At 37.0% G+C, this 18,416-nt stretch overlaps 1 protein-coding gene across 10 annotated transcripts in view; it reads left to right on the forward strand.

Moving 5' to 3' along the window:
• KIAA1328 (KIAA1328 ortholog) overlaps positions 1-18,416 on the forward strand; it is a 393,691-nt gene that overhangs the window by 311,742 nt on the left and 63,533 nt on the right. For all 10 annotated transcript variants that reach the window (XM_055102334.2, XM_008955657.4, XM_034943484.2 and 7 more), the window contains one exon: positions 17,103-17,284. In XM_055102334.2, the coding sequence (XP_054958309.1) occupies positions 17,103-17,284 (182 nt within the window). The remainder of the gene's footprint in view (positions 1-17,102; positions 17,285-18,416) is intronic.

Raw genomic sequence — 18,416 nt, forward strand, 5'->3', positions numbered from 1 at the left:
CTCGTGCCTCATCCTCTGCACTAGCTGGGATTACAGGCATGTGCCACCACAGTTGGCCAATTTTTGTATTTTTAGTAGCAATGGGATTTTGCCATGTTGGTCAGGCTGGTCTCGAACTCCTGGCCTCAAGTAATCTCCCTGCCCTGGCTTCCCAAAGTGCTGGGATTACAGGTGTGAGCCACCATGCCCGGCCTACTTAGATATTTTTAAATTTAACTCAGCAATGCCATGTAGTTTCCAGTTTACCAGTCTTACACATTTTTTGTGGAATTTAATGATATAGAAAGACTATTGGTTTTTGAAGACTTAGTTTATATATTGCAATTTGTTAAATGGATGTAGTCTACCAGTGTTTAAGTTTTTGTAGATTCCTAAGGATATTGAAATTCACAATCACATTGCCTGTGAATAATAACAGCTTTATTGATGCCTTTCCAAGCTTTATGCCTTTTTTTCTTTCTTTTTTTTTTTTTTTTTTTGCTTATTTTATTGTCTAAGACTTTCAAAACAATATGAAAGTGTTAAAGAAGACATCCTTATATTGTTCCCAATCTTAGGGAAAAGGCATTCAGTAATTAACCAGTAAGTAAAATGTTAAATACAAGTTTTTGGTAGATGTCCTCTATAAAATTGAAATAAGTTTCCTTTTATTCCTAGTTTACTGAGAGTTTTTAATCATAACTTTATCAAATGCTTTTTCTGCATTTATTGATATAATCATGTGGTTTTGCTCCTTTTTTCTTTTAGTGGTACCACTTACCTGAATTTATTTTTGAATGTTAAGCCAATGTTATATTTTGAAAAAATACTAACTTGGCCGTGATATGGTACCATTTTATATTATTTTATAATAAGGTATTACACAGTAACAAAATACGTTGCAAAGTATTTCCTCCTCTTCTATATACTGAAAGTTTATGTAGGATTGGCAGTATTTCTTTCTTATATGTGATAAAATTTACCAATGAAGCTATCTGGGCAGTTTTCTTTGTGGGAACATCTTTGATTATGAATTCAATTTCTGTAACAGATATGAAGCTACTCATATTTTCTCTTTCTTCTTGAGTTAGTTTTGACAAGTTATATTTTTTAAGAAATGTGTGCATTCATTTCATTAAATATATTGGCATAAAGTTGTTCATGATATAACCTTAATGTCATTTTACTGTCTGTAGGCTCTATAGTGATACCATCTCTGATTCCTAACTTGAGTTTTCTCCTTTTCTTAGTTTGTCTTGGTAGAGGGGTTTACCACTTGTATTAATCTTTTCAAGAGGCCAATTTTATGTTTCTTTTGTGTTTTTATTTGTCTATTTTATGGATTTCTACTCTTTACTGTTTCCTTCCTTCTCCTTACCTTATATCTAGTTTGCTCTTCCTTTTCTTGCTTCATAAGATAGAATATTACATCACTGATTTTAAACTCTTTTCTAATACCAGCACTGAAATTATTTTTCCTCTAAGCACTGCTTCTTTTGTTGTTGTTGAGACAGGGTCTAAGTCTGTCACCCAGAATGGAGTTCAGTGGTACAATCTTGGATCTCTACCTCGCCTGACTCAGGTGGTCCTTCTGCCTCAGCCTCCTGAGTAGCTGGGACTACAGGCAAACACCACCACACCCAGCTAATTTTTGTATTTTTTTGTAGAGTTGGGGTTTCACCATGTTGCCCAGACTGGTCTTGAACCCCTGGTTTGAAGTTATCCTCCTGTCTCCACATCCCAAAGTGTGGGGATTACAGGCGTGATCCACCATACCCAGCCAGTACTGCCTCTTTATCCCTCAAATTTTAATATGTTATATTTTTTATCATTCCTTAAAAAATATTTACTAACTTATCCTGTGATTTTTCTTTACCTATGGGTTATTTAGAAGTGTGTTTAATAGGCCGGTTTTGGTGGCTCATGCCTGTAATCTCAACATTTTCAAAGGCTGAGGCGGGTGAATGGCTTGAGCCCAGGAGTTTGAGACCAGTCTGGGCAACGTGGTGAAAACCCATCTCTACAAAAAATACAAAAAGTAGCCAGGCATGATGGTACATGCCTATAGCCCTAGCTGCTCAGCGGAAGTGGAGGTTGCAGTGAGCCATGATCGCACCACTGCATTCCTACCTGGGCAACAGGGTGAGAATCAGTCTCACAAAAATAAAGAAAGAAAAAAAAAAGTATGTTAAATAATTTCCAAATACTAGAGAGATTTTTCTAGATTTTTTTTATTTTTAGTTTAACTCCAGTGTGGTCAGATAACATATTCTGTAAGTTTTTATTCTTTAGAAATGTATTGAACTTTATTTTATAACACAACGTGTGATCTGTCTTGGTCAGTATTCCATGTGTACTTATAAAAATGTATAGTCTGCTGTTGAGTGTAGTGTTCTGTACATGTCACTTCGATCAAATTGATCAATAGTATTGTTCACTTCTTCTTTAGCCTGCTGAATTCAGGGGGTTTATTTTTTGGTACTATCAACTGATAAAAAAGAAATGTTAAAATATCCAAATATGATTTTAATTTCTCTACTTTTTCCTTCAGATTTATCAGTTTTATGACATGTATTTTGAAGCATTGTTCTAGATGCATATGTGTTTATGATTATTATGTCTACCTGATTATTTGCCCCTTTTATCATGATGAAATATTTCTCTTTATCTCTGGTAACACTCTTGCTTAATATTTAATGTATTTGATATTATATAATCATTCCAGCCTTTCATGTGTACTGTTTTCATGGCCTATCTCTTTTCATCCTTTTATGTTAACCTATTTATTATTTTATTTTTAAAGTGTTAACTCTTGTAAACAACGTGTGATTTGGTTCTGCATTTTTCTCTAGTCTGACAATCTATTCCATTTGAGTGCTTAATCCATTTAAATTTAACTTAATTATTGATACTGTTGAACTTAGGTCTACCATTTTGCTTCCCCCACTCCCAATTTATTAGTTTATCTTTTTTTGTTTATTCATTGCTGTTTCTCCTTTTCTGCTCCTTTTTTTGGGGAAAGGGGAGGATAATACTTTTTTTTTTCAGTTTTTAAACTTGTACATTCAGGGATACATGTGCAGGTTTGTTATATAGAAACTTGTATCATGGGGGTTTGTTTTACAGATTATTTTGTCACCCAGGTACTCAGCCTAGTACCCAATATTTATTTTTTCTTCTCCTCTACCTCCTCCCGTCCTGCACCCTCAAGTAGGCCTCAGTGTCTATTGTTCCCCTCTTTGTGTCCATGTGTTCTCATCATTTAGCTCCCACTTATAAGTAAGAGCATGCAGTATTTGGTTTTCTGTTCCTGCATTAGGTTGCTAAGGATAATGGCCTCCAGCTCCATCCATGTTCCCACAAAAGACATGATCTTCTTCTTTTTATGGCTGCATAGTATTCTGTGGTATATATGTACCACATTTTTTAAATTCATTGATGGGCATTTAGGTTGATTCCATGTGTTTGCTATTTTGCATAGTGCTGCAGTGAACATTGGCATGCATGTGTCTTTATGGTAGAATGATTTATATTCCTCTGGGTGTATACACAATAATGGGGTTGCTGGGTCAAATGGTAGTTCTGTTTTTAGCTCCTTCAGGATAATTCCTCTATTATCTTATTAGCTATGTGGCGTTGCGTTTTCTTTGGTGATTTCTGTAGAGATTACAATATGTGTCCCTAACTTACTACAGTCTACATAGTGTTAACGCTGTGCAACTTTACGTAGAATGTAAGGCCTTTTTTATTGCTAACATATATTTACTTCCCCATTCTTTGTGACATTATTGTCATATACATTAGATCTTAATACTCCAAATCTCATGTGGAAATCTGATCCCCAGTTTTGGAGATGGGACCTAATGGAAGGTGTTTGTGTCATGGGATTAGAACCTTAATGAGTAGATTAACTCCCTCAGGAGTGAGTGAGTTCTTACTCTGTTAGCTCCCATGAAAGCTGGTTGTTCAGAAGAGCTGACGTCTCACCCCTCTCCTTCCCACCTCTCACCATGTACTATCTGCACAGTACAGCTCCCCTTTGCCTTCTGCCATTAATGGAAACAGACTGAGGCACTCACCAGGTGCACATGTCCAATCTTAAACTGTCCAGCCATCAGAATTGTGGGCCAAATAAACCTTTTTACTTTAAGAATTAATGAGTCTCAGGCATTCCTTTATAGCAACACAAAACAGACAAAGACGGTGGCCAGCAACATGTTTATAATCGTGAATTTAAATAAAGTTCTTACCTGCCAAGTTCAACATGTGGGCCATCTTTTGGTTGATTTTAATTGATTGATTTTTTTTTCCTTGACTGTGGTTAACATTTTGTTTCTTTTCACGTCTGGTAATTTTGTATTTTGTCCTGAATATTATGGATGAAACATTATAGATAGGGATTTTATTATCATTTTCTGAAGAGTGTTGGTTTTTGCCCACATCTGCAATGTAGCTACCAGTTAGTCACCTTTGAACTTGGATAGGTTTGGTTTTATGCTTTATGAGGGCAGATCTCTGGAAAGCCTGGGGTATTTTCCAAGCCCCTCTAAATTGGTAGGACTCACTCTCCAAACTCCTTCTTTGTACATTTCACTGAAGCTTGATTTTGGTCTTTGTTAGAGAAGTTTATGATAAGCCTTCTTCTCGTATGTGGGCTTTCTAGTATTCTTAGCGGAAGTCTAGGACATTAAGATATCCCTCCATTCTATGTCAGAACTTAAAATTTCTCGTAGTATTGCCCAATTTGTAGCATTTCTATATAGTTATGTGTCAGTTAGTGATAGGTATATGTTCTAAGAAATGTCTTAATAATTATTGTGCAGACATCATAGAGTATACATACACAAACCTAGCCTATTATAGACCTAGGCTATATAGTGTAGCCTATTGCTCCTAGGCTACAAACTTGTAGGGCATTTTTTTCTTTATATTTTTATTTTTATTTTTATTTTTAAGTTCTAGGGTAGATGTGCAAGTTTGTCACATAGGTAAATGTGTGCCATGGTGGTTTGCTGCACCTATCAACCCATCGCATAGACATTAAGCCCAGCATGTATTAGGTATTTCTCCTAATGCTCTCCCTCCCCCCACCACACCTCCCAACAGGCCCCACGGTGTGTTGTTTCCCTCCCTGTGTCCATGTGTTCTCATTGTTCAGCTCCCACTTATAAGTGAGAACATGCGGTATTTGGCTTTCTGTTCCTGCATTATTTTGCTGAGGATAATGGCTTCCAGCTCCATCTGTGTCCCTGAAAGGACATGATCTTGTTCCTTTTTATGACTGCATAGTATTCCATGGTGTATATGTACCACATTTTCTTTATCCAGTCTATCACTGATGGGCATTTGGGTTGATTCCATGTCTTTGCTATTGCGAATAGTGCCTCAGTGAACATACGCATACATGTTATCTTTGTAATACAATGATTTGTATTCCTTTGGGTATATACCCAGTAATGGGTTTGCTGGATCAAATGGTTCTAGATCCTTGAGGAATCGCCACACTGTCTTCCACAATGGTTGAACTAATTTACATTCTCACCAATAATGTAAAAGCGTTCCTATTTCTCTGCAACCTTGCCAGCATCTGCTGTTTCTTGACTTTTTAGTAATAACCATTCTGACTGGCATGAGATGGTATCTCTTTGTGGTTTTGATTTGCATTTATCTAATGATCAGTGATGTTGAGTTTGTTTTCATATGTTTGTTGGCTGCATGAATGTCTTCTTTTGAGAAGTGTGTATTCATGTCCTTTGCCCACTTTTTAATGGGGTTGTTTGTTTCTTTCTTGTAAATTTGTTTAAGTTCCTTGTAAATTATGGATATTAGACCTTTGTCAGATGGATAGATTGCAAAAATTTTACCCCACTATGTAGGTTGCCTGTTCACTCTGATGATAGTTTCTTTTGCTGTGCAGAAGCTCTGATAGAAAGAATCAATATTGTGAAAATGGTCATACTACCCAAAGTAATTTATAGATTCAGTGCTATTCCATTAAACCGCCATTGACATTCTTCACAGAATTAGAAGAAACTATTTTAAAATTCATATGGAACCAAAAAGAGCTTATATAGCCAAGACAGTCCTAAGCAAAAAGAACAAAGCTGGAGGTATCACGCTACTGCACTTCAAGGCTACAGTAACTAAAACAGCATGGTACTGGTACAAAGACAAACACATGGACCAATGGAACAGAATAGAAGACACAGAAATAAGACCATACATCTACAACCATCTGATCTTCGACAACCTGACAAAAACAAGCATTGGGAAAAGGATTACCTATTTAATAAGTGGTGCTGGGAGAACTGGCTAGCCTTATGTAGAAAACTGAAACTTGACCCCTTCCATATACAAAAATTAACTCAAGATGGATAAAGTCTTAAATGTAAAACCCAAAACTATAAAAACCCTAGAAGAAAATCTAGGTGGTACCATTCAGGACATAGGCACAGGCAAAGATTTCGTAACGAAATCCCCAAGAGCAATTGCAACAAAAACAAAAATTGACAAATGGGATCTAATTAGAGCATATTACTGTACTGAATACTCTAGGCAGTTGTAACACTATGGTAAGTATTTGTGTACCTGAATATAGAAAAGGTATAGTAAAAAATTGATATTATAATCTTGTGGGACCACTGTCATATATTTGGTCAATTGTTGACTGAAACCTCATGATAGAGTCTGTGACTGTATTTCTATTCTGCTTTCAACCTTGTAGCAGCTACTCTTTGGTAAGTCATGCAGTGAAAAAGAAAACCAAACAGGAAATCAACAACACTAAAAGTTGATTCTTTGAAACTGTAAATAAAATTAATAATCCTTTTCAAGATGATCAACCTACTATGAAAAGAAAAAAAATTACCAATATCAGGACTGAAAAAGGATATATCACTATATGTTTTAATTATATTTTTAAGTAATGAAGGAATGTTGTGAACAATTTTTTGCAAGCACTTTTGACAATTTAAACAATATAAATTCCTTTAAGTCAATAATATACCAAGATTGGTACAAAAAAGTAGAAAATTTGAATAACCCTATATCTGTTAAAGAAATTTAATTTCTAGTTAAGAACTTTCCCATAAATAAAACTACACACCCATCAAAACTTCACTTGCAAATTCTACCTAGTATCTATAGAAGAAATAATATCAATCTTATACAAATTATTTCAGAGACTAGAACAGGGTGTCTCAGCCTTGGTACTATTGATGTTTCAATGAGATAATTATTTGTTGTGAGAGGCTGTCCTGTGCATTGTAGGATGTTAAGCAGCATCCCTGGCCTCTACCCACTAGATGCCAATAGCATCACCGAGTTGTGACAATCAAAAACCTCTGCAGACATTGCCATATGCCTTCTGTGTGGCAACATTCTGTCCTCCTACCACACTTGAGAACCACTGGACTATAGGAAGAAGGAACTATTCTCAACTTATTTTGTGAGGTCTGAACCTGGTAAAGGCATTAGAAGAAAAGAAAATGACAGGCCAGTCTTCCTCATGGACATAAATTCATGGACACAAATGCAGAAAAAAAAAAACCCACAAAAAAATCCTTAACAAAATATCAGCAATATAAGTTCAGGAATATGTAAAAAGCATAATACAGCTTGACTAAATAGGCTTTATCCCAGGAATGCAAAGTCAGCTTAACATTTGAAAATCAATCAATGTAATTTGTGATATTAACATAATAAAAAATATTTTAATCCTTTTTAAAGATTAAAGAAAACTTCATCTCAAACAGATGCAGGAAAAGCATTTGACATAACTCATCCGGTGCTTATTCATTATAGGAAGAAAAAAAAGACCTCTCATCAAGCTGGAAAAATGATAGTGTCAACAGAGATACATCTCTTTAGTAACAAACACTTTTAGGAACAGGGTAAAGATGTCCACTCTTACCACTTTTATTCAGCATTGTCTGGGAGGTTCTGGTGTGATCAGGCATGAAAGATATTGGGAAGAAGTAAGTGAAACTGTCTTTATTCTCAGATAACATGATTGTATACATGGAAAAATACTAAGGAAGCTACAGAGACAAGTACTAGAATTAAGTGAATTTAACGCAATCACAGAATGCAAATTCAATGTATAAAAATAAAATTTATTTCTATATAATAACAGTAATTAGCATAGAAAATAAAAGCATTTATAGTACCATCAAAACCATCAAATAATGAAGAATAAATTTAGCAAAAGAAGCAAAATATCTCTACATGATAACCACAAAATACTGCTGAGACAAATTTAAGAAAACTAAATGGAAAGAAAGGTATGCTCTTGAATTTGACCAGTCGGTATTGTTATAAATATCAAAATTTTTTTCCAAACTGAGTCTTAGATTCAATGCAATTTCAGTCAAAATACCAACATACTGTTTTATAGAAGTTGGCAAACTTATTCTGAAATTTATATGGAAATGTGAAAGGACTAGAATAGCAGTGACAGTCTTTGTTATTCTAGAAGACTAAATTGAAGGACTTATGCTACCTAATTTTAGGTATGTAAATTAAAGTTATGTAATCAATACAGGTTGGTATTCACCTTAAGATGCATAAATAGATCGATGGAAAAGAATGGAGTCCAGAAACAGACCCACACACTCATATGCTCAACTGTTTTTTGACGGTGGTGCCAAGCAATTCAGTAGAAAAAGGAAAGTTTTTTAAACAAGTAATGCTAGAAATATTGGATACAAATATGGGGAAGAAATGAACCTTGATCCCTACCTCACATCCTAGCCAAAAAATAGTTTGATCTTGAGGCATTAAAGTGTGAGTGGTATGAGAAGGGCATCCATAGAAGAGGGCAGCTAGGCATAGAATATCAGAACTTTTGCACGGTGAGGAGGGCTTCCATATGGGAACTGCACTGGTGTTGTGTGTTGGAGCTTGAGCAGAATGAGAAGGAGGTATCTATGTGGAGTTTGGCCTTGCAGGGGGTCTTGTTACCCAGAGGGATGAAGAGAGCTTCCTTAGGAGTAGCCCAGTCATGGCTAGGTGGGAATGGGTTGTAGGGGAAGAATAATTTTTTCTTCAGTCCTCATAGGTTCTTAGTTGGAATGGACCTATGTAAAAAAAAAAAAAAACAGATTAGCAAGAGAAAAACAAACATACATTAACACGTGTGTTTCATATGTACATGGAAGAAACTCAGAAAATTAGTAGTTCTCAAAGAGGTAGTTTTCATTCCAGCTTTTATAGCATCTTCAACAAAGAACAGTAAAATTTTAGAAAAGTAACGAGACAAAGGTAAAGGACTTTAAGTTCCTAAAGGTAGCAAATTGAGTCAAGGAAACTAAATGGCAGATAAAGGCTAGTTGGTAAAGCCTGTTAATATAGATTCCCCTGGTATCGTCTCCAGATGATAAGGGTCTAAAGTTGCCTTCAATGTTTAACCTTTGTTCTCCCTAGTAGAAGGCGAGCAGGGTACCTTTTGTCTCTGTAAATTTGTGTTCAGCTTTTAGGCAGATAAAAGGCAGGGCAGAGAGCTTTCCTGTGTTTGCTTTTTCTTAATTGTCCTGAGCCCAACAATCCTTTGTTTTGTTGGGTAGCACATTTTGTCTCCTGCAGTGTCCAGAGTGTCCATACAGTGGCGCGTTGGCAGAAGCAGCCCAGAAGCATGTGGTGTGAGAGGAGTAGGCTGGTAAAGGATGAATAGCTGTGGTGACAGAATATTATTTTAATACAAAAGTATTAAGTAAGTAATTATGGTACAGGGGCTAAAAAGAAATTATTTAAGCAGTTAGAGAGGGTAAGAGAGTCCTCAGTAAGGTTTCCCTTTTAACAAAAAGCAGCCCCCAAATAATTTGTTTTCCAACAAAGAGCAGCCTGAAAAATCGAGTTGCAGACATAGATAACCAAGCTGGAAGCTTGCACAGGTAAATGCTGGCAGCTGTGCCAATAGGAAAAGGTTACCTGGAGGCCAGGCATGTTCAACATGGAGGCTCCATCTTTACTTTTCTTTGTCAACCACATGGCAAGGTAGAGAACCCATCTGCAAAATAAAAAATTAGGGTGGGGCAGCCACCTTCTTCATGCACTGTGAAAATGGCACACTTGGTCCGACCAATCTTTTGGGCCTTATGTAAGTCAGACACTGCCTCCTCAAGCTTGTCTACAAAACCCCATGCATTTAACCACGGAACCAGAATACCCACTCAGGAGCCCCTCTCTGCAGGAGAGAGAGCTTTTCTCTTTCTCTCACCTATTAAACCCCCACTCTTAAACTCATTCCTTGTGTGTCTGCGTCATTGATTTCCTTGGCTTAGGGCAACAAACCTTGGGTATTACCCCAGATGAATGATGCCACTTCAGTTATATTACAGAAAATGGCAGCCAGTTTTTTTCATTGTTGGAGAAAGGATATATCTATGGAAAGAGAAGAAGCTAAAATGAACCCTGTTGGTTTAGAGTTGGAATTTTGAAGATATTAGTATAAACTCTGTATAAACGCATATTTTTCCCTCTATATATACCTATATATAGAAATGACTATATAGGTACATACATGTATTCTCTTTCCGTGTTCACAGCAAGGACTTGGGAGCTGTGGCAATCCAATAGCTTTTTTTTTTTTTTTTTTTTCCCAATACAAGGTACCAGACGTTTTCAAAGAAATGGCTGATTCCAGGACTGGTACAGAAACTGGACAATATAGCAATTGTTTAGGTATGATATGGCCAGCACCTGAATCAGGCCACTGGAAGTGAACGGAGGAATTAAGAGGTATCTATCTGTTTCTCCAGCCTAGATTTTATGGTCTTCTAAATCAAGGACTTGTTCTTTTTCTTTTAAAAAAAAAAAAAAAAAAAAGACTCATGCCAAAATTTGAGTATTTCATGTGCTGTTTTTTCTCTTATACTCTATTTGCTTAAATGTCTACCTTTCTTCCCCTAGTTTTCCTCACATCACTAACACCCCTTTCCCTCCTGCTGTCCCCCGAGGATTTCCTACAGGTGCCTTAGAGAATCCGTGTTTCCTAGGAAATGCACTCTTTTCATCTGCCTTTTTCTAAAAGAATGTTTTCTCCCACTCTTCACAATAACTCAGTAATTTTCAATCCTATCTGAACATTAGAATCACCTATAGAACTTTTTTAAAAGGAGAGGAGAGTGAGAGAGGGAAGCAAATAATATCCAGGTCCCACCCTAGACTGATTAATTCAATTTCGACAAGTGGGTGAGACTCAGTCCATCGCTCTTATTAAAAATTCCCCAGATTATTTAAATGTATTGCCAAGCTGTGAATCACTGCCTAAAATCAGCATCTTTTCTGAGAGCACCACTTCTATTAGAGGCCATTCTTTCTGTCACATTTGATAAACAACAGAGAGAGGAGTGCCAGCATTTTTCTTGCATATCTCTTTATTTATGTGAATCTAAATATATGTCTAGTTTTACTGCAGCAGTCCATCCTTTTCCATCCTTTGTTTTCCATCATTATCTCACTAGGACCTTGACGTCCCACTTAAAGTCACTTTCTCCCCCATAACTCCTACCATCATTCTGTGAGATCCCAATATCCATATGGTTGATGTATCCATTGCCATAGCTAAAGAATTTCTGCGTTCCTCAATTCACTCCAGCATCATCCATGGCGACACCCAGAGCTTGCTATCACCCACCATGGTTTCATCAGAAAAATCATTGACTCTGCCATCCCAGCCTCTTTCTTTACAGCTTATATTCTCATGTTTATCACATACACCATACCAAGGGTTTTTATATTTCTGGTGTTGTTGCTGTTTTATTTTCGCTTTACCTTAAAGGGATATCTAAATTATTTATTTCCCCTCATTTTTCTGCCAGTCTTTTCAGTCCCTGTTGCCTCACTTTCTTCCTGGACCGAATGGTTGACCTATACTACATTAATATATTTATTTCCCTTGACCCCCAGTCTGCTGCATTGTCCCAGTAAAAATCCTAACCCTAGATTGAGCTCTCATGCTGCTTTCTCTGCTTTTTAATCTCTGCACTTGAGCCCTGCTACAAATGGATGATTTCTATTTCTGTTAGGGCCTCAACATTTCAGGAAAATCTTTTTCTTTTCATTTCTATTTCGAATTCCCTCAATACATACTCCAAACCTTCACCTCTCTTCTCAATACCTGCTTTACTCACTCACAAGAATGACTGTATCTCCTCCTACACCAAGGAAATTGAAATTGAAGCATATTCTTTCTCAACTCTGCCTCCCTCAACTCTACCACCTCTAAACTCACTTAGCCAATAGCAAAAAGCCATGGAGTTACTGATCAAATTACTTTCTTGAAATATCTTCTCAGATGTTCCATAAGCATCTCAAGCTGCAGTTAATTTTTCCCACCCTTCCCCAATCCTCCTCTGTATTGCTTATCAACCCAAAATTCTGGCAGTCATTCTTGACTTTTCTCTCCCTCTCTCTTACATCAAGTTCTACCCTTTTTAAATCCTAAATATTTCTTAAACTATGTCTTTCCGTTCCTACTACCGCTTCTCTATTGCAAACCTTCATCTCTCACCAGAGCTGTTTCAGCAGCCTTCCAACTCATCCAGTTTCCTGAAGCCCATTCTCTAAATGGTGCCAGAGTAATTTTTCATAAATTCAGGTTGGATCATATCATTTTTCTCCGGAGAGCCTTTCAGTGACTCCACCTTGGCCACAAGATAGAGTTCAAGCCCCTCAGTATGGAAAATGCAACCTTTCATGATCTGACCTGCCCTGTCTCACCTGCTTCATCTCCGTTCCGCCCTACCACACACCCAAAATTTAATGCTGTAACAATACCTAGCTATTTAACTTTCCCAAAATATGAACTGAAGTTTCATTTGTTGGTATATTTGCTAATACTTTTTTATTTTACCTAGAACATTCTTACATTTTTCCTTATCTTCCAAGGTTAAGTTTGAGTATTTCAGGAATCTCTCTTCTGTTATGCAAATAAAGTTAGGTGCCTTGCCCTTGCACTCTCATAACATCCAGTATATTCCTGAATTACTGCATTTGGCATATGGTATTAAAAATTCTGTTTCCACGTCTGTCTCCCCCACTAAAATCTCTTTAAGAATAGGAACCAGGGCTGGGCCGGGTGCGGTGGCTCACACCTGTAATCCCAGGACTTTGGGAGGCCAAGGCGGGCAGATCACCTGAGGTCGGGAGTTCGAGACCAGCCTCACCAACATGGAGAAACCCCATCTCTACTAAAAAATACAAAGTTAGCCGGGCATGTAACAAAGTTACAGGCATGGGATTGCATGCCTGTAATCCCAGCTACTCGGGAGGCTGAGGCAGGAGAACCGCTTGAACCCGGGAGGCAGAGGTTGTGGTGAGCCGAGATTGTGCCATTGCACTCCAGCCTAGGTGACAAGAGAGAAACTCCGCCTCAAAAAAAAAAGAATGGGAACGAGGGCTTTCTCATGTTTGTATACCCAGCACCTAGCATAAAATAAGTCCTCTGTAAATGTTTGTTTTCCATTTTGCCCAGCCCAGTCTCACAGTACATATCAGGCCCATAAAGTGTGTTCTTCAGTCAATATCTGATGAATATATAAGTGAATGATTGATTAGGAAATTTATTAAAAAGGAATAAGGAGAGCAGAAGTTGAGACAACTGAGATTTCTTATGAGTGACTGGGAGGATGGTGATATCATTAAGTGAGAATGGAAACAGAAGGAGGAAGTAGTTTCAAGATAAAGATACTGGATTGCTTTAGCAAGAGTTGGTTTGGGAGGCAGGAATAGACATCGCTTTACAGCTTTTCATCAGATACTTGATCAGGTCAGCAGTTTTGGCAAGCACTGTGAACTAGAAGAATCTGTTTAGAAATCGTACTTGCAGATATAGAGGTGTGGCAAGGATCACCAAGAAAGTACTAAGAGGGAAGAGGACAGGGACAGACTTTTGCAATGTCTGCATCTAAGGGGAAGGAAGAAGTCTCCTAAAACCAGAAAACCAATCAGGATAATGTGTTATGAAGACCAAGGGAGAAAACATTTCAAGAAAAAATGTTTTCTTAAATTTCTTGAATTTCTGTAGGGTGATCTAGTAACAAGCAAGACTGTTCAAAGAAGAAAGGCCTTTTGATTTGTTCTTTAAAAACAAGTTCTAGTCGGTATGTCTGTTAGAATAAATTATTGTTTTCTAGACGTTCAGCAGACAAGGAGAGAGGAGATGGTAATGGAAGGGACATGGTGAGAGTTTTTTGTTTGTTTTTAAATTATAAAATGCATGCCTATTGGAAGAAATTAAAACATTCAGAGTTATATAAATTAAAATATAAAACTCTTCCCTCTATTTCTTCTACTCCCTTCTAGTTTGACATTTATCCATCCAGAACTTTAAAAATATTTTTGCATATTTTTATTTTTATAAAAATGAGATCACATTATATACTCTATAATTGCAAATTGCTTTTATTTTAATAGCATGTCATGAAGTTTCTTCTCATGAGTGTAAAGAATTACCTCATCCTAGCCAAGTGTGGTGGCTCACACCTGTAATCCCAGCACTTTGGGAGGCCGAGTGGGCAGATCACGAGGTCAGGAGTTCAAGACCAGCCTGGCCAACATAGTGAAACCCCATCTCTACTAAAAATACAAAAATTAGCCGGACATGGTGGTGTGTGCCTGTAGTCCCAGCACCCGGGAGGCTGAGGCAGGAGAATCACTTGACCTGGAAGGTGGAGGTTGTGGTGAGCAAAGACTGCGCCACTGCACTCCAGCCTGGGCAACAGAGTGAGACTCCTCTCCAAAAAAAAAAAAAAAAAAAAGAATTACCTCATTCTTTTTAATGGTTGAATAGTGTTCTTTATAATTAATATGTACCATAATTTATTCATTCTCTTATAGAATGATATTTGCTTTCAGTTTTTCACTATTACAAATAATTCTCCAGTGATTATCCTTAAACAAATATTCTCATGCTGTTGTTCATGTAATTCTGCAGGAGACATTCCTTTTTCTTTCTTTCTTTCTTTCTTTTTTTTTGGAAACAGAGTCTCACTGTCTCCCAGGCTGGAGTGCAGTGGCATGGTCATATCTCACTATAAGCTCAAACTCCTGGGCTCAAGCTATCCTGCTGCCTCAGCTTCCCAAGTAGCTGGAACTATAGGCACATGCCACCATGCCTGGCTAATTTAAAACAATTTTTTTTCTTTAGTGATGGGGTCTTGCTGTGATGCCCAGTCCGATCTCAAATTTCTGGCCTCAAGTGTGGGATAAAAGTAGAACTGTTGAAAGAGGGATGCATTTTCATTTTGTGTTGACAAGTCACTCACAAAAAGGTGATACCCATTTGTGGTTCCTGCAATAGGTATTAAAGTGCTCTTGTCCCCACACGCTCACTGACACTGGGTATTAATGGAGGATCTGCTCTTGTTTGTAGCCCCAGGAAAAAATCCAGTTTAGAGGAGGAGTTTGTGAGTTATAAGAAAAAGAGATGATTGACAGGCCATAGTCACAGAGGGGATGGGTCAAGATGGTATCAAGAGTGCAAATAAAAGGTAAAATTTTTTGAGACATGAAGAGAGGAATAGTAGATGGGTGAATATGGAAATAAATACAAATGAAGGAAGAAATTTTTCATATAGTCATCTTTATTTTAGGGAAATTAGAAGCCAAGTTTCCAGTTGTGATGGAGGATTACCAAGATGGAATTTTGAATAAAGGTACAGAAAAGCTTCTGTGAAAATGCTGTAAAGAAGCAGAAGGCAGTCAGTATTGGGAGTCTGGCTGAGCTGAGAATGAATCAAATTTGGGGAAGCCAATGGTTGGGGTCACATTCATTTTTCTACAGAACAAGCAGAGATGTAGTCACTGGACTTGCCTGGGTTTGGGGCCTCTGGGTTGACGTAAATTTATATAACATTCACAATAAGGTACTTTTATTTTCCGTATTTCCCTGTTCCGTGAGTGCAATTTGTATAACCCTAAGTTATACATCTTCTGGTTGGTCTGCAGAGGAAAATGGTCTCTGTGTTCTGATTAAAAAAAAAGAAGAGTATCACTTTTATACATTTTCTTGTGCCTACTTTATAAAGCCATATAACTAATGATTTTATTTTCTTTATATAATTCTGAACATAAAGCCATTTACTTTCTTGGTTTTTGTTAATAAATTATGATATGAGCAAACACTGCTAAAAATTCTGATCGATATAAACCAGAGACATTTATAGAAGATTATGTGATTTGAATCCTGGTCAAAGGCCACCTGGAATAAGTGATAGACCTGGCAACACTCCATTCAGCTTGTTCTTGTCTAGAGATTCCCTTTGCTTCTGGGGAGTTTAAACATTTTAATTTTAGAATCTTGTTTTTTGAGTAGCTGCCTCTATGCATTTCCATGTCTTTTTCTTTAATTTTCACATTGTTTATGGGCATGGGGAAGACAAAACCAAAGTGTCATGAGTTTGTTGTGAACAAACACGAAGAGGGAAGAGTGGAATAGTGAGAGATAACACATCATTAGAATATTTTTCCCTAAAATAAGAAAATATTATAAGAGGAAATATGCTAATGGTGGGAACACGGTTTATTAGAGAAGAAAATATGTACATGTGTTCATTTTCATTAAAATGCCTTTTATTCTATATTTGTCTTGTTGACCTTTTAATGAAACTATGTAAGTATGGAGTCTAGTTCTTCTACGTGCACTGTTACACTACTCCTTACATACTCTGGGTACATAATAAATACTAATAACAATTGAAAATTAGAAACACAAACGCGTTTGTGTGAGGCACATTGGTGATATTTTAATCCCTAGTGTTCATTTTTAGTACTTGGAAAACATCTTAGATATGCAAGTCCTGTTTTAGCATACTTTTTATTTCTATAGATAGCCTGGTTCTTAGTCATACTCTGTGACTTTATTAGCTGTTTCATCAGTTTGAATCTTATTTCCCCAACTCCCAGTGTAAGCTTTTTGAGAATAAAGACCATTTCTTTTCCAAAATTGTTGTGACAGGACACAAAATAGACGTTGAGTAAATTATTTAAATTATATCTCAATAAAAGGTAAGATAAAGAGAGTTCTTAATGAATTGCATTTCAACCCATACTGAATTTAAATATCTATGTGCTCTGTGTTCCCTTCTGTGCCTTCAACAGTTCATTCATCGTTGTTCTTTCAGTTTATTGAAGTCAAACTGTGATGGCTGGCTGCTTGGAACATCATCATCTATTAAAAAGCACCAAGACCCCCCATACAGTGGAGAGAATAGGAAGGAGAGGAAGACAGTTGGGTTTCATTCGCATATGAAAGATGATGCCCAGTGGTCATGTCAAAAGAAAGATACACATAGACCCCAAAGAGGTAAGTTTAACAACTGTAGTGGCAAAATGAGAAACTGGTAGGGGAAGGTAGTTGCTAGCCAGTGAATTTCAGATGATTTCCTACAATGCTGAGCAAAGGTTAAATGTTTACACACTGAAGTGTGCCTGCAAGGCCACAGGTAACACATTTACTAGATTAGTGAATTGTGTCTGTGTTTTTCTTAGAATACTGGAATGAAAAACTGTATCCAACTTGTCCCTCTTTTTGCAAGCAATAACTGTTAAGAATTAGTCAGCAGTAAGTATGGTCATAGACTAAAATAATGTTCCAAGTGAGTAAAGAGGGCAAGATATTGAACATAAATGTCTCCTGGAAAAATAAACCCTAACAACTACAGTTAATCCTCAATTGACTGGAAACATGGGGAGGGTGGAGGAGAGGTCATGGACAATTCCCCATATTGTGACTAAAGCAAAACCTCACAAGTCTAAAGCATTTTTTGCCTAGCAGTCTTTTAAGTGTCAGTAATACTTCCTGTTATATGTGGTAGATTTTAAAGAAGCCAATTATAAGTAACTATGTTAAATGTTGAGTGAAGCAAATTTATTTGTTTCCCAGTTGTTCCTGGAGAGGCTTTTGGCTTAATCTTTCCTGGCATCCTTAAAGGAACGACTTTGGAAAAGAATGGAGCAAGTCTGAGCTTTATTGTACAGAAAAGAAGTACAGGAAACAAAAGGCCAAAAAGACCTCTGAGCCCTCTCCTGCTCACACCTCTTTCCTAGTGTCTTTTTTCCCTTCTCAAAACCATTAACCCAGATTTCCTTCTTATTTACCTGTTTTCCTACTGGGCCAGCACCTTTCTACCTCTGGTGTCATGCAACCTACTTTTCATAATCTCTGTAGCCACTCTCACATTTATTTATTTGAAAATTGGGCAGTGCTTTGTGAGATCTTGCAGGTGTATATCTCCCTGCCTCTCTTCATCTGCTACTAGCTCTGTCATGCTTTTTGGGTTTGATTGTGATTAATCTAGAAATTGTTTAATCCTCTTCCACATAATTGAGAAATGATAATTAGTTCAAATTTTGGGAGGGAGGACTATCCACAATTTGAAATAAAAGCAAAAGTGCATTTTGTTAGACATAAGGCAAAGAAAGGTTTTGTAGACTTC

Source organism: Pan paniscus, chromosome 17, assembly GCF_029289425.2.
Source record: "Pan paniscus chromosome 17, NHGRI_mPanPan1-v2.0_pri, whole genome shotgun sequence".
NCBI classification, from domain to species: Eukaryota; Metazoa; Chordata; class Mammalia; order Primates; family Hominidae; genus Pan; species Pan paniscus.